The 17408-nt window shown below is 44.4% G+C and overlaps 1 protein-coding gene across 1 annotated transcript in view; it reads right to left on the bottom strand.

Annotated features, from left to right (window-relative positions):
- MAF (MAF bZIP transcription factor) overlaps positions 1-17079 on the bottom strand; it is a 61970-nt gene extending 44891 nt beyond the window's left edge. The window contains 3 exon segments of the mRNA XM_030956220.1: positions 4682-4747; positions 15383-15779; positions 15782-17079. Of these exon segments, the coding sequence (XP_030812080.1) occupies positions 4714-4747; positions 15383-15779; positions 15782-16463 (1113 nt within the window). The 5' untranslated portion in view covers positions 16464-17079 and the 3' untranslated portion in view covers positions 4682-4713.
- Positions 17080-17408: the final 329 nt, after the last annotated feature.

Below are 17408 nucleotides of genomic sequence, written 5' to 3'. Positions count from 1 at the left end.
GTACATAGAGGTATTAAAGATATATTGTCTTTAAGAGAGAGATGGGGCACATAACTGATTTTGCCTACATTTTGGCACGTTCAAAATCAGGGTAAAGTTATGTGTGATTCAGAAAATGTCCAGCTCCCAAAGCACCTGATCTTTGTAATCCTGGCCCAGTGAACTCAGGAGAATAAATTCCCACCCCAGTAGAAATGGTGCGTGGGACCTGGGCAACACCAGTGATTTCTCATCCCAGAGTATGAAGTAAGGTAAATGACAAGTACTTCAATAAACCAGTTTTCATTAAAGGGCTTCAAGGAACATTACAGCTATTTTTTAACTCCCACAAAAGCCTAGAAGGTAAGAATTAATTATCTAGGTTTATAACTGTGTAAACTGAGATATAAAGAGATCAACGGTAACAGACCTTTAGAAGAAACCTCAGATAACAAGTTTAAAGTGCTTCAGTATTTTGCTGAATCTAGAATCAAATAAGTGGGTCAAAGTCTCACAAGTGAGTCAGACTGTGACTCCCAACTCCCGTTTTCTTCACTCTCTAAACATTGTGACTATATGTGGAGCTTGAGAAGTAATTTTATATGTGGGATGTTAAATAAGTACTTTTCCTGTCTCATCAATCTCCTGTATTTTGGTACAGTGTGAATCATTTAGTAAGTGGCACAAATTAGAAAACCCAGGAGACATGTTAAAAATATAACTTTTTTTTTTTAGCACTTAAAATTCTTTATTAGACCTAAACAACAGCAAGAGCTACATCATCAGAAAATATTTTAGAGCTTACTTTAAACACAGGGAAAAGTATTAAATTGACTTGCCTGGGAATTTTAGGGGAGTAAAAGCTGTTACATATGGAATATACTTTCTCTTCACTCATAAAGATTTGAGACATTTTCATACTTCAAGTTCACAGGAATGAACTAGAAAGGCATTTGAGGCATAGTAAAATCCTGCTTTTTATAAACACTCAAGAACTTATTTTTTACCTGCGCAAAATGATCTGTAAATTGTACTAAATATGCTTGGGGAGAGGAAAGGGAGGGGGAGAGGTTACTCTGAATTTTTTAATCAAGATTAATATATTGCATCCCATTTGATAAAAAAAAAGATTCTCATTTAGGCTTAATACAGCACATCTGCTTGAAAAATACATACAAGGCTCCCATTGACTGCTGTGGGAAGTTTGCCAATAATATTTCATGGAAGTTATCTTGCTATCAGCCTCAGAAAATAAAGACATTTTACAGGGAGTGTTAATTCAACAATGTAAAGTTAAAAATAACTTGCTCATGCACAAAGAAATTTGATTGTTTTTACAGTTCTCAGATTTAATTTTCAATTTTATCAGATGTACAGTCTAGGAATAAAAACAAGATCTAATTTCCAGTGAAGTTGGGTAGTTTGATATCCCAGGCCACGGCCACGAGAAGAAAAATGATGTCATGAACAGACAGACTCAACTGCACATCAAAAATACACGTGAATAGTATGAGAATGCAAAAGATCTTGCACAAAACACAAATCTTTTTTAAAAATGCATGTGCAAATGCAGGAATAGCAGTGAAAAGTAAGTAAATGTGTATTTTCAGAGCACCATGATTTCCCCTGTGTGAAAAGTCTTAGAGGCAAACTGGAAAAATACATTTCTGTTCTTTACTGCTCCTTATTCTCCCCTTAGTTCAGGTCTCATCCATATGGGGAAATTAGGAAATAAACTATACTGCAGTGCTAGTCATTGCCTGGGTGGACACTCCTACTCTAGAATGAGAGTGGATTTTCCTGGTTAATTTATTTTATTTTGAAAGCAGCTTAGCTGTATTAGGGAAGGGGGAAATCCACCCTTACTCCCAAATAAGAACATCCATCCTGGGAATTCACAGCTCAGCTACCTCCGTATAAGTTCAGATTTTGCTCTTTATTTTACAACCTCCCCTGTAGATATTCCTTTGTGGTGGAAGTGTGGGCCTCAGGAATTAAAGGGTGATTTTACCAAAGGCTTCAGTGGGGCCAGAAGCCCATTCAGGATCTCTCCTCTCACCTGGGATGTAGGTAGGATGCAATTTAGATCCCAGGGTCCATCATTGCCTCATCCTGCCCTTGGAGCTCTAAAAAGGTCCTTCAGAGCCTCTTTGAAAACTGAAACATTGTTACACACAGCAGTTAGAAAATCAACGGATTTTTTTCTTGCCCTTTTTAAGAAAAAACCTGGCTACATATTTTATGTCAAAAGTAAATTCTACTTTCCAACATCATTCTGATCAGGAAATACAGGGATATTTTTTTCTTATTTGTTCCATGACATTGGAGGATGGAAAAGCTTTTCTGCACCAAATAAAGCACAGTGAAACTCACCTGGGGTTATGTATGTATTGTAAGGGATGTTAGCTGGTGCTGCTGGAATAAGACAAAACACAGCCCTTGCAAAATAACAGTTGTTTTGTAAAACACCACAATGGACCCTTAGTGGTATTTTATGGGGTAGCAACTAATTTTGTTGCTGGTATAAGAGTGTATGTCATAAACACAAAATTCATCCTGCAGAGCTTACTCTGAAAGCTGTCAGAAGTGGGAGGACATGGAGTGACACCAGTGCTGGCCTCCACCACCCCTGCTGCAGCCTGACCTGCCAGGGACATCATGGTGAGAACCTCTTAACCAGCAACCACCAAATATTCCTGTCACAGTCATTAAATAAATGGCCCTGAAATCCTTAAAGTTTGCCAGAAATAACATAATTCCTTCAAAGGAGCCAAGTTAGTAAGTCAGACCGTGGAGACTACTGTCCACTACTATAAATGTACTTAAATTCCCCCAACCAAGCCACCTCCATGAATATCAAGTGAGCTCTCCTCCAGACAGCGTGGAGGATCGGAGTTTTCATATCTAAGCTTATTATTCCTAATATCACAGAGACACTTCCCTGAATTGTCCTTCTCCTGCCCAAATTCCCCATCTGACCAGATGTCTTTCTCTCTCTTGCTTTCACCTGTCAATCATGTTCACAGCTGAAATTTGATTTCTCTCCCAACAGTAACCTTAGATGAAATATTACCATAGGGGTCAGAACTGCCTGAACCTTGCCGTAAAAGTTTCTTAACTCTTCCAAGACCCAAGAGCTATTTGCTTAAAATTAACAGATTTTGCTGCTGATTGTTTTGTGGGTTTTTTTTTTTGTCTATAATATGGGAAAATATAACCACAAAATACTAAGGGAAGACACAAGGAATTGTCCCAGAGAACAGCAGGCTAAGCAAGTCTTGAGATCACAAGTGTCGATAAGGGAAAAATATTTGCTTTTTTATTATATGGATAAAAATAATAAATACCACTAATTTATATAAATCTTATAGTCACATATATGAATTACAGGAAGCATGGCAGATTTTACTATGGGATTATTGAAATTAGAAATGTTTCCCTAGGAGCAAGTTGATTAAACAAGTGCTGCACCTTTGCTATTAAAATACACACTTTATGTATTTACTTCAGCTGATAGCAACCTGGCTCTATTCTTGCAAAAAAAGCATATTGCACTCTAAATTTTCACAAAAAAACACAAGTGGTCTGGCTTCCCTCTCATTTACAGTAGTGAAAAACAGAAAAAAAAATGCAATGCAGGCAAAACCCTATCCAGGGTGTTCCTCAGGGAAGTAAGAGGAGCATCAGGCTTAAAATGAACATCCTGTAGTGTTTCTTGAGAAATCTATTCCTACAGCCCACACACCATCAAAAACTCCTCTCAATTCCATTTAATGTACAGGCTACAGCACCAGTTACATCCTCCCCATCCTCACTTAAATTTTTATAAATCTGTTACTTAAATTTATTTTCAAAATTAACAAAGAAATCTATTATTTTAATTTATTATTTACATTTCTTTTAAAAGATAAAAAAATAAATCTATTATTTAAACAAGCTTAATTCCATGAGCTAATAAAATTCAGCTGTTTCTAACAGCACTTAACCGTTGATCAAAGCGTGGCAGGCTGTACGGCAGGCTGTGTTCTTAAACTAAAATAGGAGGTTTCATAAAAAAAATTCACACAGGAATCTGTCATTGCAACCTTGGTGCTCATTTAACCCACTTAGTATTTTTATAGTCAAGGTCAATAAAAGTCAGATTCCATGGAAAAAAAAAATAAAGTGCCTGTTTGAGTCTAGCAGGGGAAGGGATTGAAAGTTTTAATTCCCACATTTTCATTAGCAGCATATTTTTTAGTCAATGTTGACAGATTGAATGAACATGAATTTCCAGAGGAAAGCAGTGCTGTGAATTAAACTCTATTGTAATTTGTAAGTACTGAAGTCATCTAACACAGACTCATGATTTTCATCAAGATCTGAGGGAGATCTTCAGAAGACCCATCCTTAATCCCTGTAGCTGATGTCTGAACGCTAGCATTTGAAGAAAAAGAAAGAAAACATTTGCAAAGGATTATATATGAGGTGTGGGACACGAGAGAGCAGCCTGGCTGACAAAAGTACAAAGCCCCATCATTGCAAGTGGTTCTTGTAGGCACCTGAAATCAGCCTCACCCAAAAGCCCAGGAAACTGCACCACAGCCTGTCACCGGCTCCCCAGGGCTGAGCAAAAAGCACCATCTTAGCAGCAGAAAACAAAGCAGAGAAATTACCACCCCTGCTGAAATATGGCAAATTGCTAATGAAAAGGAAAACATACCTTTTATTTTTGACCTCAGGTAACAGGGATTTTCACATCACCGTTGTAGATGATTCTCTCGGGTACCTAATTTAGTAAATATATTAAAATAAACTATTATTAAAAGGAATATTTAACATCATAAAGCCTGTCTGTTGTGCCACTATGGTACAGAATAGGACCTTTTATATGCAAATCCTAAATTAAATTTAGAAAGTCTCTTGTACTGTTTATTAACTCTGGCTGAGTGAAGAAGAAATGAACACAGTTTGAAGTGAAACATTTCTAGCTCACACATTTAGCATTTACTTCACATTAATAACAGGAGATTCTTACTGACAAATTACCTTAAGAACACGTATTTTTGCCTCACCAGTGAATATCAGTTTCTAATATCTGAAAGTGTGTAGCTTTCTGCATTTCTTTCTTAATGATTGTTATTAGCTGCACTAATGTAATTGGCAAAATAATAATCAATTTTTGTACACAGTCCATTATTTTCAAGACAGTAGTTTAATAACAAAAGCAGAGCTGTCATTTCCCCCTGCAGTTACTCACACTGTACAAATTCATCCTGTCAACACATATTTAAAACCTAATTTAAAAAAAAATCGGCATAGAGTGAATCTTTGTACAATAAGTGAGATAAGTCAGTGAGTCAATCCACATTTCTTAAATATGGATATTTTGTTGTGTCCCTTACAATCAACTTTCCCTCCCTGAGTGTGCATGCACAGACACACACATGTATTTCCTATGAAGTGCCTGCAGGAATGCTTGAGCTCCGTGCATTTATTGGAACCGTGCAGCATAATCAGAGCAAGAATAAACCACAAGCCCGATTGACTTGAATAAAAAAAAAAAAAGCAAGACAAACTGTAGGCGCTTTTCCAGCATTTTGATTCCAGATTAGCTCTGCAGCTCTGAAAACAAAAGTGAGCACATTTAGAGCCAGCTGAATGATCCCTGTCCCACATCCCACCCCAAGTTCCCCACTCAAAAGAACCCACCCCTCTTTGAAAGAACCCCACAGGCCACTGAAAGAGATATTGCCTTCTAGTTTTGGTTTGATTTTTTCTTTCAGGTTTGGAGTTTGTTGTTTTGTTTTTTGGGTTTTTTTTGTTTGAGAAAGGGGACAATGCTTAGATAAATGCAATACTTGGCACCTGGCCCGAGATCTCTAAAAGCAAACAACTCCTGTGGACCTTTGGTGTCATTTTTCTCAGGACGACCTCTCCTTTCATGCCAATCGGTTAATTCATGCTGTTATTAATGCAAGGGGCTGAGAGGAACAGGTACTCAAGCCTCACACCTGAGGAGCATCTAGAAACTGATGTGGTCAGCCTGCTTTCAGTCTTTGCTGTGGCCATCCCTGCCCTAAACCCACAACCATTCCCAGCACAGCACACCTGGAACACCAAGCCTCTTCCACTGACAAGGTGCATTGCTTCACTTAGCAGCTTTATTTAACTATCAGTTTATTAATAAGGAAAGAGTCAAAGACAGTAAGAGAGCGTGAAGGCAACCAGAGACACTAAGCAGATTTATTAATTTAAGAAGCCTGATCACTTTCCTTCATTTTATCTGACAGAGTTGGTGTAAGACAGTTATACTTCAATAAGTTCTCTACACTATACTGTGCTATTTTAAAAGGATTTCACAATAAAGGAAGCTGAAAGACTGTGCACAGTCTGGAGACCGTATCTGGTGTGACATGAATATAGTATTTTAACCAGATTTAATCTTACAGTATTCCCTCCTCTACAATGACTTTGCAGGAGGAAACCCTCCGGAAAGGAAAATCTGTTCATCCCACACCACAGAACACTGAATCGCATTGCAGACTCCAGCAGCTCTTCCTACATATTAAAATGCTTTCATCAGGAAGTTTGGAAGCAGTCGAGCTGGGGGGAAGGGGTAGGAAAGGAAAAAAAAATACTAGGTCTTGTTTGGTTCAATTTTGGGATAATTTTTATTGTCACGGCTCTCAGTGCTTGAGGGAGCAGGGGCTGTTTGCAGTGGGGACACCTCAGCTTTGGAAGCCAATACCAACACCCTGATCCCATCCCCTTCAGCAGTGATATCCCACTGCCAAGGCCTTGGCAAGAAGTTTTGTTTCAAAATTGGAGAAGCAGGGCTCAGGCTGCATGAAAGGGAATCTGCCTGCTTTCTTACAGAAGAGGGCTTTAAGCTTAATCATATACACATTCCGAGGCACATCCACACAGACTTGTGAAACTCAGCCTCGGCAAACGCCGTTCCCTGCACTTCAGATTCTTTAAAAGCCATGAAATGTAAATCCTGCCCGCTCCCATTCTTGCTCCCTGCAGAGAACTCGAGGCCTGATCCAAAAAGTCATTTTAAAAGATCTCTTTGATTGCCTTTGCATTTAGATTTGTCTCTGTGTGCCCACAGGTATGAAGGAAAAAGAAAGGAAGAAAAAGGGGAAAATCCAAGAACTAGAAAAAAAAGAGGAAGAAATAGAAAAAGGAAAGGAAAAATAAGAAAGAAAAAGAATGAGAGAGAAAAAGGAAAAAGAAAAGGAGAAAAAAAGGGGGGAGAGGAAAGGGAAAGGGAAAGGGAAAGGGAAAGGGAAAGGGAAAGGGAAAGGGAAAGGGAAAGGGAAAGGGAAAGGGAAAGGGAAAGGGAAAGGGAAAGGGAAAGGGAAAGGAAAGGGAAAAAAAGGGGAAGAGAAGGGAAAAGAAAAAGAAAAGGAATGAGAAAAAAGAAAAAGAAAAAGAAAAAGAAAAGAAAAAAAAAAGAAAAAGAAAAAGAAAAAGAAAAAGAAAAAGAAAAAGAAAAAGAAAAAGAAAAAAAAAAAGAAAAAGAAAAAGAAAAAGAAAAAGAAAAAATTGGAAATACTGTGACCAAAGCCGAGGGAAGTGCTCTGCGGACATACCTAGGGCCGGGCGGCCCGTGGGAGCCGCCGGGTGACAACCGGAGCTCCGCTCTGGATGCGCGGCCAGACGGATCCACAGTTCCGCCCAGACTCCCCTTTTGTTGCAGGGATGGGATTTAGAGAGAAACAAACAAGAAACAAACAAACAGCGGATGCGGTCCTCACCTTCCCGCCCCTCCCGGGCGGCAGGGCCTGTCCCCCGCACCTGGCCGAGGCGGCACCCGCGGCTGGGCGGCCGCTGCAGCCCTCGGGGCTGTGCTCGGGGACAGGGATCAGGACTATAGCGGGGACAGGGTGTGTGCCCGGGGTCAGAGTTGTGCCGGGTATGAGGGCTGTGCCCGGGAGTTGTGCCGGGGCTGGGGCTGTGCCGGGGCCGGGGGTTTTGCCGGGGACAGGGCTGTGCCGGGGCCGGGGGCTGTGCCGGGCCGAGGCTGTGCCGGGCTCTGCCTGAGGTGAGAGTTGTGCCGGGGTCGGGGCTGTGCCGGGGACAGGGCTCTGCCGGGATCTGCGGCTGTGCCTGGGCCGGGGGCTGTGCCCGGCTGTGCCCCTGGACGTGGCGGCCTGGCCGGGCCGGGCTCACGGCAGCCCCCGAGGAGGCCCGGCCGCCCCCCGAGCGATGCCGGCGGCCGCGGCCCCGGTGCCGTGAGGGACGGGGAGGGGCTGCATCCCTGCACAGACAGCCCCGGCCCGGGGCGTTCAGGAGCTGCTGGAAGCACGGAGGTGAAAATCCGTGCCAGAGCCCTCCCCAGGGCTGCTGCTCACCCGGCAGGGCTGGCGGCAGGGAGGCAAAGGCATGTGGGCTCTGAGCTTTGCCGACACCCCACTGTCCCCACACCCTGCAGCCTTTCAGAGACACCCAGATTTAATGGAAAGCCCAAGGACTGAAGGTCAGGGAGATGCCAGAGCCTCCGCTGGAACAGGGTGTTGAGGCTCAACGCCTCCGTCCGCAGCCATCGGCATCTCTGCTGTATCAGGACAAGCTGGGGCAGCATTGCTCAGGACTGTGGGTCTTTATGAATTAACAATTGAGAGCAGCACCCAGGGACACTCCAACCTCTACCCCCGCTGGAAACTTGAGGACACTGCTCGATTTGTTATTTACTGGGGATTTTTTTTCTGCATGGAGGAGAAACACCAGTTCTAGCAAACTTCTGCTCTCTCTTTGATTCCTTCCATGTAAAGTGTTGCATTGAGATGCATTATAAAACAATGACATTTATTAATTAAAAAAAAAAAAAGCAAATCATGTCACAAAGTCCACAGGGCTTCAAAACAAGCAAGGAGAGAGGCAGGGCAAGTTCTGTCCTCGTCACTGCACCACGATTACAGGCCTGCACGCTTCACTGTGTGTTGCAAGTGACGCAGTTTTAAAAGCCAGAATTTGGAGGGAAAACAGTGGGTGCAGCAATAGTGAACGAAAATGATCATTTCAGAGAGTGCTGAAATACAGGCAGCGTGTGTCGAGGGCACTGAGATGTTGTCACACTGTGCCGGGTCAACCCGATACGGTGATAGATAGCTCGGGATGGAGCTGCCTGTCTGCCAACTACAGCCTCGCAGATCCCTGGCCTCTTGCTTTTCACTTGATAACTTAAGTCACATCCTGGACTATTTTTGCATTGTGTTGGCTTAGAGCTCACAAATCTGAATGCACTCAGCCCTCAGAGTGACAAATGTTATTCTCGGTCCTCCCCCGCAATTTCAGGCAGTCAAGAATTAGATGCAGCAGAGTGTACAGTATTTTAATCTATTGATTTGTACCTGCTGTGCCCAAAAAAATTCATTAGAGGAGCCTTAAAATTATGAAGTGGTTCAGTGTTCAGCTCCTTCCTGAAAAGACAAGCTCTTTCTTGGCCGCTCACCTCTGCCACATTCTGGGGTGTGCTACATCATGTTATTCATACTGAGACCTGCACTTAAAACAGAGATCTGAAGCATTTGGTTACAGACTCTGTGTGCGTGTGTGTTGTGTGTGTGCTCAAGCAGGATTGGTTTTTGTCGGAGCTGAGCAAACAAAATCTATCCTGCTCTCCATAGCTACCCCCGGAATGCCCAAGCCTCATGGCAGCCGCTCACAACACAGCGATTTGGAAAGAGGGAGGGAAGAAAGGGTATTAAAAAAACCTTAATTCCTAACATTGAAGTATGTAGGATTTTTTTTTTCCTGCATGAAATTTTAAATTCAGCCATCTGAACAGGTGTCAGAAACAGTGGGTCCATTTAGCTCCTCTGATGCTCGGAGTAATAAATATAGAGGATTTCCTTTCAACACAGCACATGCTGAAATGACACCAATGTAGTTCTGGCATCTGAGCAGATAATTCTGATATATGCATCATTTCCTCCCTAAATCCAGGAAGCAGCTACACTCTCTATCTGATATTAGTATATTATGTCAAATAGAAATTGGTATTAAAATTATGAATGATTCTAGATCAAGAACTTCCTACACACTACGCAGAGGGAGGGGGAGGAAACAGCTGCATAAAAGCTTTCGGAAGGGAAAAGAAAAAAGAGCTGGGAAAGTTCATTTTTTAAACTAAAAATTTGCTGCCATGTTTCACACGGGGGGAGTTTTCAAGTGACATTTTGATTCAGCGCTGGAGTTTTTGTTTTAAAAGGGTGATGAAGACTTTCTAATAAATAGAAGATCTCCTCACTCAGTTTGCAAACGGGCACTTCACGCTGCCTGCCTAGGGAGAAATAATTCAGGAAATAAATATGCACTGGTGTGACTGGGATATTTCCCTGCCTTCTCCCGTCTTTTTTTTAGGATTCAGTCCAGGATGACATTTTTTCAAGCAGGGAAAATGCTGTAGCAAACCCAAAAAAATACTCTCGGCCTCTGCTCAGCAGAAGCCTGGAGGCAGGGCAGGAGAGGTTTATGTTTCGTTTCAGGGTGTGGAAATTAAAAAAGCTTAGGGGCAAGGTGGGCTGGGGAGGGATGAGGGGGCTGAGCCTCAGTGCACACCATTTCCCAGCCAGCAAAGGGCCGCTGTCCACGCACGTATCTCCCAGCACCGGTCACATGAAAGTTCTTTGTAATGTAGTTAATAAATGCAAAGGCACTACAGGACTATGGGAAAAATAGGATGTTGTTAGTGATGGGCAGATTAAGACCACACACACCTTTTGACACCCAATTGCCTGGCCCGGGCAGCATTCCACCCGGTTTTTACCTGTGGGAGAACAGTGGGATCCGGCTCCCCTTTGAAATCCCCAGGATTGCACCTCTGAGTTCAATGGGAGCAGGATTGAGGCCAGAGTCAAGCAAGGGGTGATTAATGAATGTAGGTTATTCAGAGCAGAGCGGTTCCAATTAGTCCTCAGCAAGCAGTCCTGCGGCAAAGGTGGGCGCTCCCCTGCAATGACTCATACAGAGAACCCCAATACTCACTTTGCTTTAGTGAATATTAAAATGTGTACCTTATTTTTTTTCCCCTTCACTTGGGCAGTTGGTGTGTTTCAGGCTAAAATTCAAGTGCAGCCTAAGAAAGGTTGCATTTTTTAATGTGCAAAGCAAGATTGTCACCACAATGCCAAACTGGAAGAAAGCTTCTTTCCCCCTCTCAGGTTGGGGGTGTGATGGGAATTTTCCCTTTGTCACCCTATTCTAGGAAATCTGTTTCTAGGAAGGTTTTCTTTAATCTCTCAAATCGTTCAAATAGGATGTTTGGTTTTTTCCCCTCCGTGAAAGAAGATACTTCAGGGAGGCAGCAGTGCTCTCCTCGCTCTTCACTACTCAGTCAATTCACAAGACTTTTAAAATCCTATTGCCTGCTCCTAACTTTGCCTGCAAGGAAGCCTGAAGTGACAGCAGGGTGTGAGGATGAGGCTGGACCAGAAGTGGTCCTGCTCCGGGCAGCCTGGGGTTCTGTGCTCCCTTGGGGGCTGCAGCACCACTTCCGCGGGGGCTCTGCTGATGGCAGGTCTTGTCCCTTCCCTTCCTTGCTCTCAGCAAGGGCAGCAGCAAAGCTTCAGAGTCCCTGCAAAAACACCTGGGCGTCGGTAAAGGCTCAGTCAGGGAAGGGAAGGGAAGGTGGGAGACAGAATAACGAGCCTTGTCTTTATGAGAGGAGATAATTCCCAGCTCGGCCAATCGCAACCAGTTTACCCACAGATTACACATTAACCAGAAAATGGAACTCAAATTAACCAGAATCTGGAGCTTGAACCATTACTCAAACGCTGGTGCAACAGCAGGTCAGATGCCAAAGGGCAGGTTGGTGCCCTGGCACTGGGGAGGGGTGAGACACAGCATCGGCTTCGGAGAGTAAGCCACTGCTGTCACCAACAGAGAGGCTGGTGTCCATCCCTGCCAAAGGGACCTCAGCAGGAGCAGAGTGACCTCCAGCACCAGCCACTGCCCACTGACACAGGCTATTGTGGGTGCAAGTGCTGCAGGGGGGCTCAGAGCCACACCTTGACCTTGCAGCTCGACCCTTGACAGGGGCTGGACCAGCCAGGCAGAGGGATGGCAACAGGTCCTGTCCCTTCAGGGCCACCAGCACCCAGGAGGGATGACCTTACTGCTGGGAAGAAGTTGCACCAGCAGCAGGGGAGAAAAACACAAAGGAGAAGAAAAAGGTGTTTGGTTTATGAGCCTGTGTCTGGAGATAAACCCTCCATCCTAGAGAGGCTGGAGCATCCTTTGGAGAGGCCTCTGCCTCTCACAGAAAGGGGACAGATAATCCCATTCAGAGAGCAGGACAGCGCTCTGCCGAGGGACACTGCAGGCTCTCAGGGAAAGGTGGCTTTAAATGAACTGGGTCAAGCATCTGAGGAGCCTTTCAAAGTTCAAATGCCCTTTGACATGGGGAACTGCAGTGAAGAGGGGCTCAGAGACCTGAATGTTTCTAGCACATTAACCTTTGGGGTTGATTGTTTAGAGCAAATAACTCTCAAAAGTTGGAGGAAGTCCCTTGGATTTTTTTTTCTCTGCTCCTCAGCTCTCTGGACTTTCTAAGGCCTGTAGCAAAAGAAAAAACAACAAAACAAAACAAAAAAAAACAAAAAAAAAAAAAAAAAAAAATCCACAGGGTAAAAAAAAAGTAAAAAGAAGGGTGAAAAAGCAAAGGAAAGAAAAAAGGAGGCAGTATGGACCAAAATGATAAGAAATTTTTCAATCTAGCATTAAGTGGCTCTGTGACAAGCCAAACCTCATGCAATGTCACCTCTTACTAGAGACAGGCATGCTTAGCTGGGATCAGATGATAAGAGGATGTGAAGTCTTCTCTTTCACTTCACTCCATCATAAAACAATCAAAATACAGGGCCATATCGTGTCATCAGGTTTTTAAGCAGACCTCCCCTTTGAGATCTCCTAGAACTTGGTGGGATCATCTGAGTCACTGAAACTGCCCTCACTGCACTACTGAGAAGTCAGAAGCAGCACCTGAAAGCTCACGTTTTTCTCATCTACCTGAAAGAGAACTTGAGTCCTAGCAGGTGACAATTTTCCATTTTACACAAAGCTATCCTTTTCCTTCTCCCCTCCTGAACATTTTTGAGTCCAGCTCGTGGGTGAGCATCGCCCCTTTGGCAGGCAGCACGCTGAAGTACTGCGCTCGCAGTTATGGAACTTTGAACTACACACTAAGAAACTGAGTACGGAATCAAAAAAATGCAGTTTATTATTGTAGATTATTCTCTCTTTCGATATAACCATAGAGTTGAAAATGAAAGAAAAGCACATAGGAACATCACACGTGGTTAGTTAGTAACTCAAGATATAAAACAATTTTGCACAGCAAAATATGTAAAAGAAAAAGTAACTGACAAGATTTTTTTATATTTATTGTGGTAAGATTTACTTTCCATTTTTTTTTAAAAGACAGGATATCAGTCCCTGAAAATAAAATTTACTGATTATTGCCTTTAAAACTGTGGAATTTTTGAAGTTACAGAAAATCCAGTTCTGCACCACAATACAACTGTAAAAAAATCTGCATCATTTTAAAACTGTGCAGTAATGCCATCTTTATAACTGCATAAATTGTATTAGCGTTCTAAACAGGTTCGTAATTTTTTTTGTTGTTGTTTTTGTATTATATGCTTGCAGGTTATATCTTAGTGCAATTCAGTCCCAAATACTTCAATTTTGAAAAAAAAAAAAAACCAACCCATACATTTTTAATGTAAAATACCCCTATAGATATAAACAGGGGTGCCTCCCCCTTTTAATACTTTGGTTTTCAAATACAGTCAGTGGTATAGCAAGGACTACATATACCCAACTTATATTTAAGTTGCAAGCACATGCTGCATAAACTACTTTTTAAAACAGTCCCGTTGCAAATTCTACCCCCCTTTACATCACGACAGTAAACAATTTAGTGCATCAATCTTTAAAAAAAAAAATCTACATCTAAACAGACCTAACTCTTTCGAATTTATCTATAACATTCCTTTATCTGTAGCATACATTTTAACTGGGCTAACAGATGACAGAAACTAGAATTAAATTATATACTAGGAACCCAGAGCATTCCACATTTGACAATGACCAAACGTAAAATGAAAAAAGAAAATGGGGCAGATCACCTAAAATTAATTTTAGACTGTTTTTAGGCAACAGCATGGTTTCAATGTCCCCCCCAAGTGGGATGTGAATTTTGTTTTTGAACATCTTTCCAAAGTTCTTTCTGTGTTTTTGCTTTTTTTTGATTTTTTAAATTTTTTTTTGCCACATTAGGTTACCAAAATCCATTCTGGCAGGGTTTTTGAGAGGGAATGCTTCAGTGCATTTAAAAGGAAGTCTGAAGTTTTGAGTAACTCAAAGCAGTTTTAGAGCAGATGCAAACTTTAATGGGAGGAAGAGGAGGAGGAAGATCAAAGGTTGCACTTTTTTGCTTTCAACCCAAAAAAGTGATGAGGCAATAAAACAAAAGGATGAATGCCATGCCATAATAGTCTCCAAAAGTCCATTTCCAAGCAAAAGAAAAAAAAAATAATTATACCGTACATGACCAGCATGCAGGGTTTTTTATTAATATAATGTCTCTTTTTTCATAGTCTTTTGAAACAGTTATAGTTCATTGTTGCTAAGACAAAATAGCAAGCGTAATGCATGAGATGAGTATGGGATTCTAATGGCAGACTAAAGTCTCACGTTTGGCAGATTAAGGCCAAAACTCACATGAACACACCGAAGGTTGATGCAGGCTTGATTTTGGCAGGTTGATCTAGGCATATCTCTAGTTTTGCACAACAACGCTAAAAACTGATGGAACTCAGCAAGCTGGAGTCTAAAATTTTCACTTTTTTTTTTTTTTTTGTATTTTTTGTTTTGTTTAGTTTTTAAATTTTTTTATTTTATTTTTCTTTTTGCAAAGCTCAAATCTCATATGAAGAACTCAGGATGGCAAAAAAAATCTGACTTTTTGGACACAGCAAGCTCAAAAAAAAAAACCTCATGAACTTAAAAATATATATATATAATGTGGATGGCAGGTTTCAAAGAAGAGCAAGCTTCATATGAAGAACTGAGTTGGTGGCGAGTTGGATCTTTCAAATTAAAAAAAAAACACAACAGCAAGCCCCCACAAAAAAAATAAAAATAATAATAATAATAATAATAAACAGAAAGGAAACTCATGTAGAACTTTAGGTTGGCCAACACGGAGCCAGCCCACCTTAAAAAGAAAAAAAAAAACAAAAACCAACCCAAAAAACAACTTTGTTTTAAAATTGTTTTGAGTTTTTTTTTTTTTTTTTAAAAAGGTAATAGAAGGTGGCAAGCAGGGTTGTGGCTCTAGCAAAGCCCCCAACAACAACTCACACGGAGAACTTTTAGTTAAGGTGGCAAGGCTGTGGGAACTCACATGAAAAACTCTGGAGAGGAAGGGTTGTCGCTGCTGGATCCGTTTTCTCTGAAGCCATTGCTGACCAGCTTCTCGTACTTTTCCTTGTAGGCGTCCCTCTCCCGGACCAGCCTGGAGATCTCCTGCTTTAGGTGCTCCACTTGCTGCAGCAGCTGGTTCTTCTCCGACTCCAGGACGTGCCGCTGCTGGACCCTCTTGAAGCGGCAGGACTGGGCATAGCCCCTGTTTTTGAGGGTCCTCCTCTTCTGCTTCAGCCGGATCACCTCTTCCTTGCTGACGCCCCGCAGCTGCCGGTTCAGCTCCCGCACCGACATGGTCACCAGCTGCTCGTCGGAGAAGCGGTCGTCGAAGTGGAGGCCGCCGCCGCCGCCGCCGCCGCCGCCGTGGTGCGGGTGGTGCAGCCCCCGGCGCCGCCGCCGCCGCCGCCGCCGGAGCCGGAGCCGGCGGCCGAGGAGGCGGAGGAGGGCGGCGCGCTGCCCGGCGCCGCGGCGTGGGGGTGCCCGCCGCCGCCGCCGCCGCCGCCGCCGCCGCCGTGGTGCGGGTGGTGGTGGTGGTGGTGGTAGTGGGGCGCGCCGCCCTGCGCCGCCGCCGCGGCGATCACCGCCGACACCACGGCGGCCGCCGAGCCCATCTCCTCGGCCGGCACGGAGCCGCCGGCGGCCGCGGCCAGCTGCTGCCCTCTAGCATAGCCATCGAAGGCGCCGGGCAGCGGGTGGTGGCTGCTGTTGATCAGCGCCTCCACCGCGTCCTCGGGGCTGAAGCCCAGCGCCTCCGGGTTGAGCTGCTGCGGGTACCCCGTCATCCAGTAGTAGTCTTCCAGGTGGGTCTTCTGGTCGGAGCCGGAGCCGGGGCTGGGCGCCGAGAAGCTGGGGGACGGGGGCACGGAGCTGCAGGGCGTGCTCATCGGGGTGGAGGAGAGCGATCCCCCGGCGATCAGGCGGCCGCACTGGCTGATAATGCGATCGGTCTCCACCGGCTCCTTTTTCACTTCAAACTTCATCAGATCGAAGTCATTAACATATTCCATGGCCAGGGGACTGGTGGGCAGGTCGGAGCTGCTCATCGCCAGCTCTGATGCCATCCTTTTGCTGCCGAGAGTCCTCCAGAAAGGGTGCGCTCCGGGAGCGAGGGGGCTGCTCTGAGTCGCCACCGGGTGAGCCAGCTTGATTTTTGGCGAGCTCCGCTCCGCTCTCCTGCTCTGCCTCCGATCCGGTCCGCCCCGGCGGCTCCTCTCCCGCTCCGCGTTATCCCTCGCAGAGGCTCCGCTGATGCATCAGAGCGCGGGGCTCTCGCTATTCGCCTTTTGCATAGAGGTTTTTTTTTTTTCCTCCTCTCTCCCTCCCTTCTCTCTCTCTCCTCTCGCTCTTTCGCAGCTCGCGAGCCGCAGCTGGAAGTGTTAGCTGGTGTTGTTGCGAGTAAATTTGTTGTTGTTGTTGTTTTGTTTTGTTATTTTTAACACTTCATGGTGCTTTTCCTCTGGGCTCTCTCCTGCAAAGTGCAGAGCGAGGAGAGAGGTTCATCGGGGGAGGGAGGAGGGAAAGAGAGCGAAGGCAAAAAAAAAAAAAAAAAAAATCAAAGTCTGTATCGCAACCAAAATAATAATAATAATAGTAAGAGTTTAAAAAAAAAGAGAGAGAGAGAAAAAAAAAAATAAAACAACTCGGCCTCAAAGCTACAGCAAGAAGATGAAAAATATTTAAAGGTTTGATCCGGCAGGAGAGTTTAAAGCATTGCGGAGTTTTATAGCGCCCGTGACGTCAGGCGGGACACGGGCTCGGGGCCGGGCCAATGGGCGCGCGTCGCCCGGCCTCATTAGCATAAGAGTCTAGCGACAGGGAAACTTTGCGGGCTGTCAGTCAGGGCTCAGCTGACTGTCAGCGCCCGCTTAACCCCCTCCTGGCCGCCGGCACCGCGCCCGGGCTCGGCTCGGCTCGGCTCGGCTCGGCTCGGCCACCGCCGGCCCGCTCCGCCCGCGCCGCACCGTGCGCGCCCGCGGCGAGCGCCCTGCCCCGGGGCGGAGTGCCCG

Source organism: Camarhynchus parvulus, chromosome 11 (assembly GCF_901933205.1).
Source record: "Camarhynchus parvulus chromosome 11, STF_HiC, whole genome shotgun sequence".
Classification (NCBI taxonomy): domain Eukaryota; kingdom Metazoa; phylum Chordata; class Aves; order Passeriformes; family Thraupidae; genus Camarhynchus; species Camarhynchus parvulus.
The sequence above is the reverse complement of the archived record's forward strand: the minus strand, read 5'-3'. Positions and strand labels throughout refer to the sequence as shown.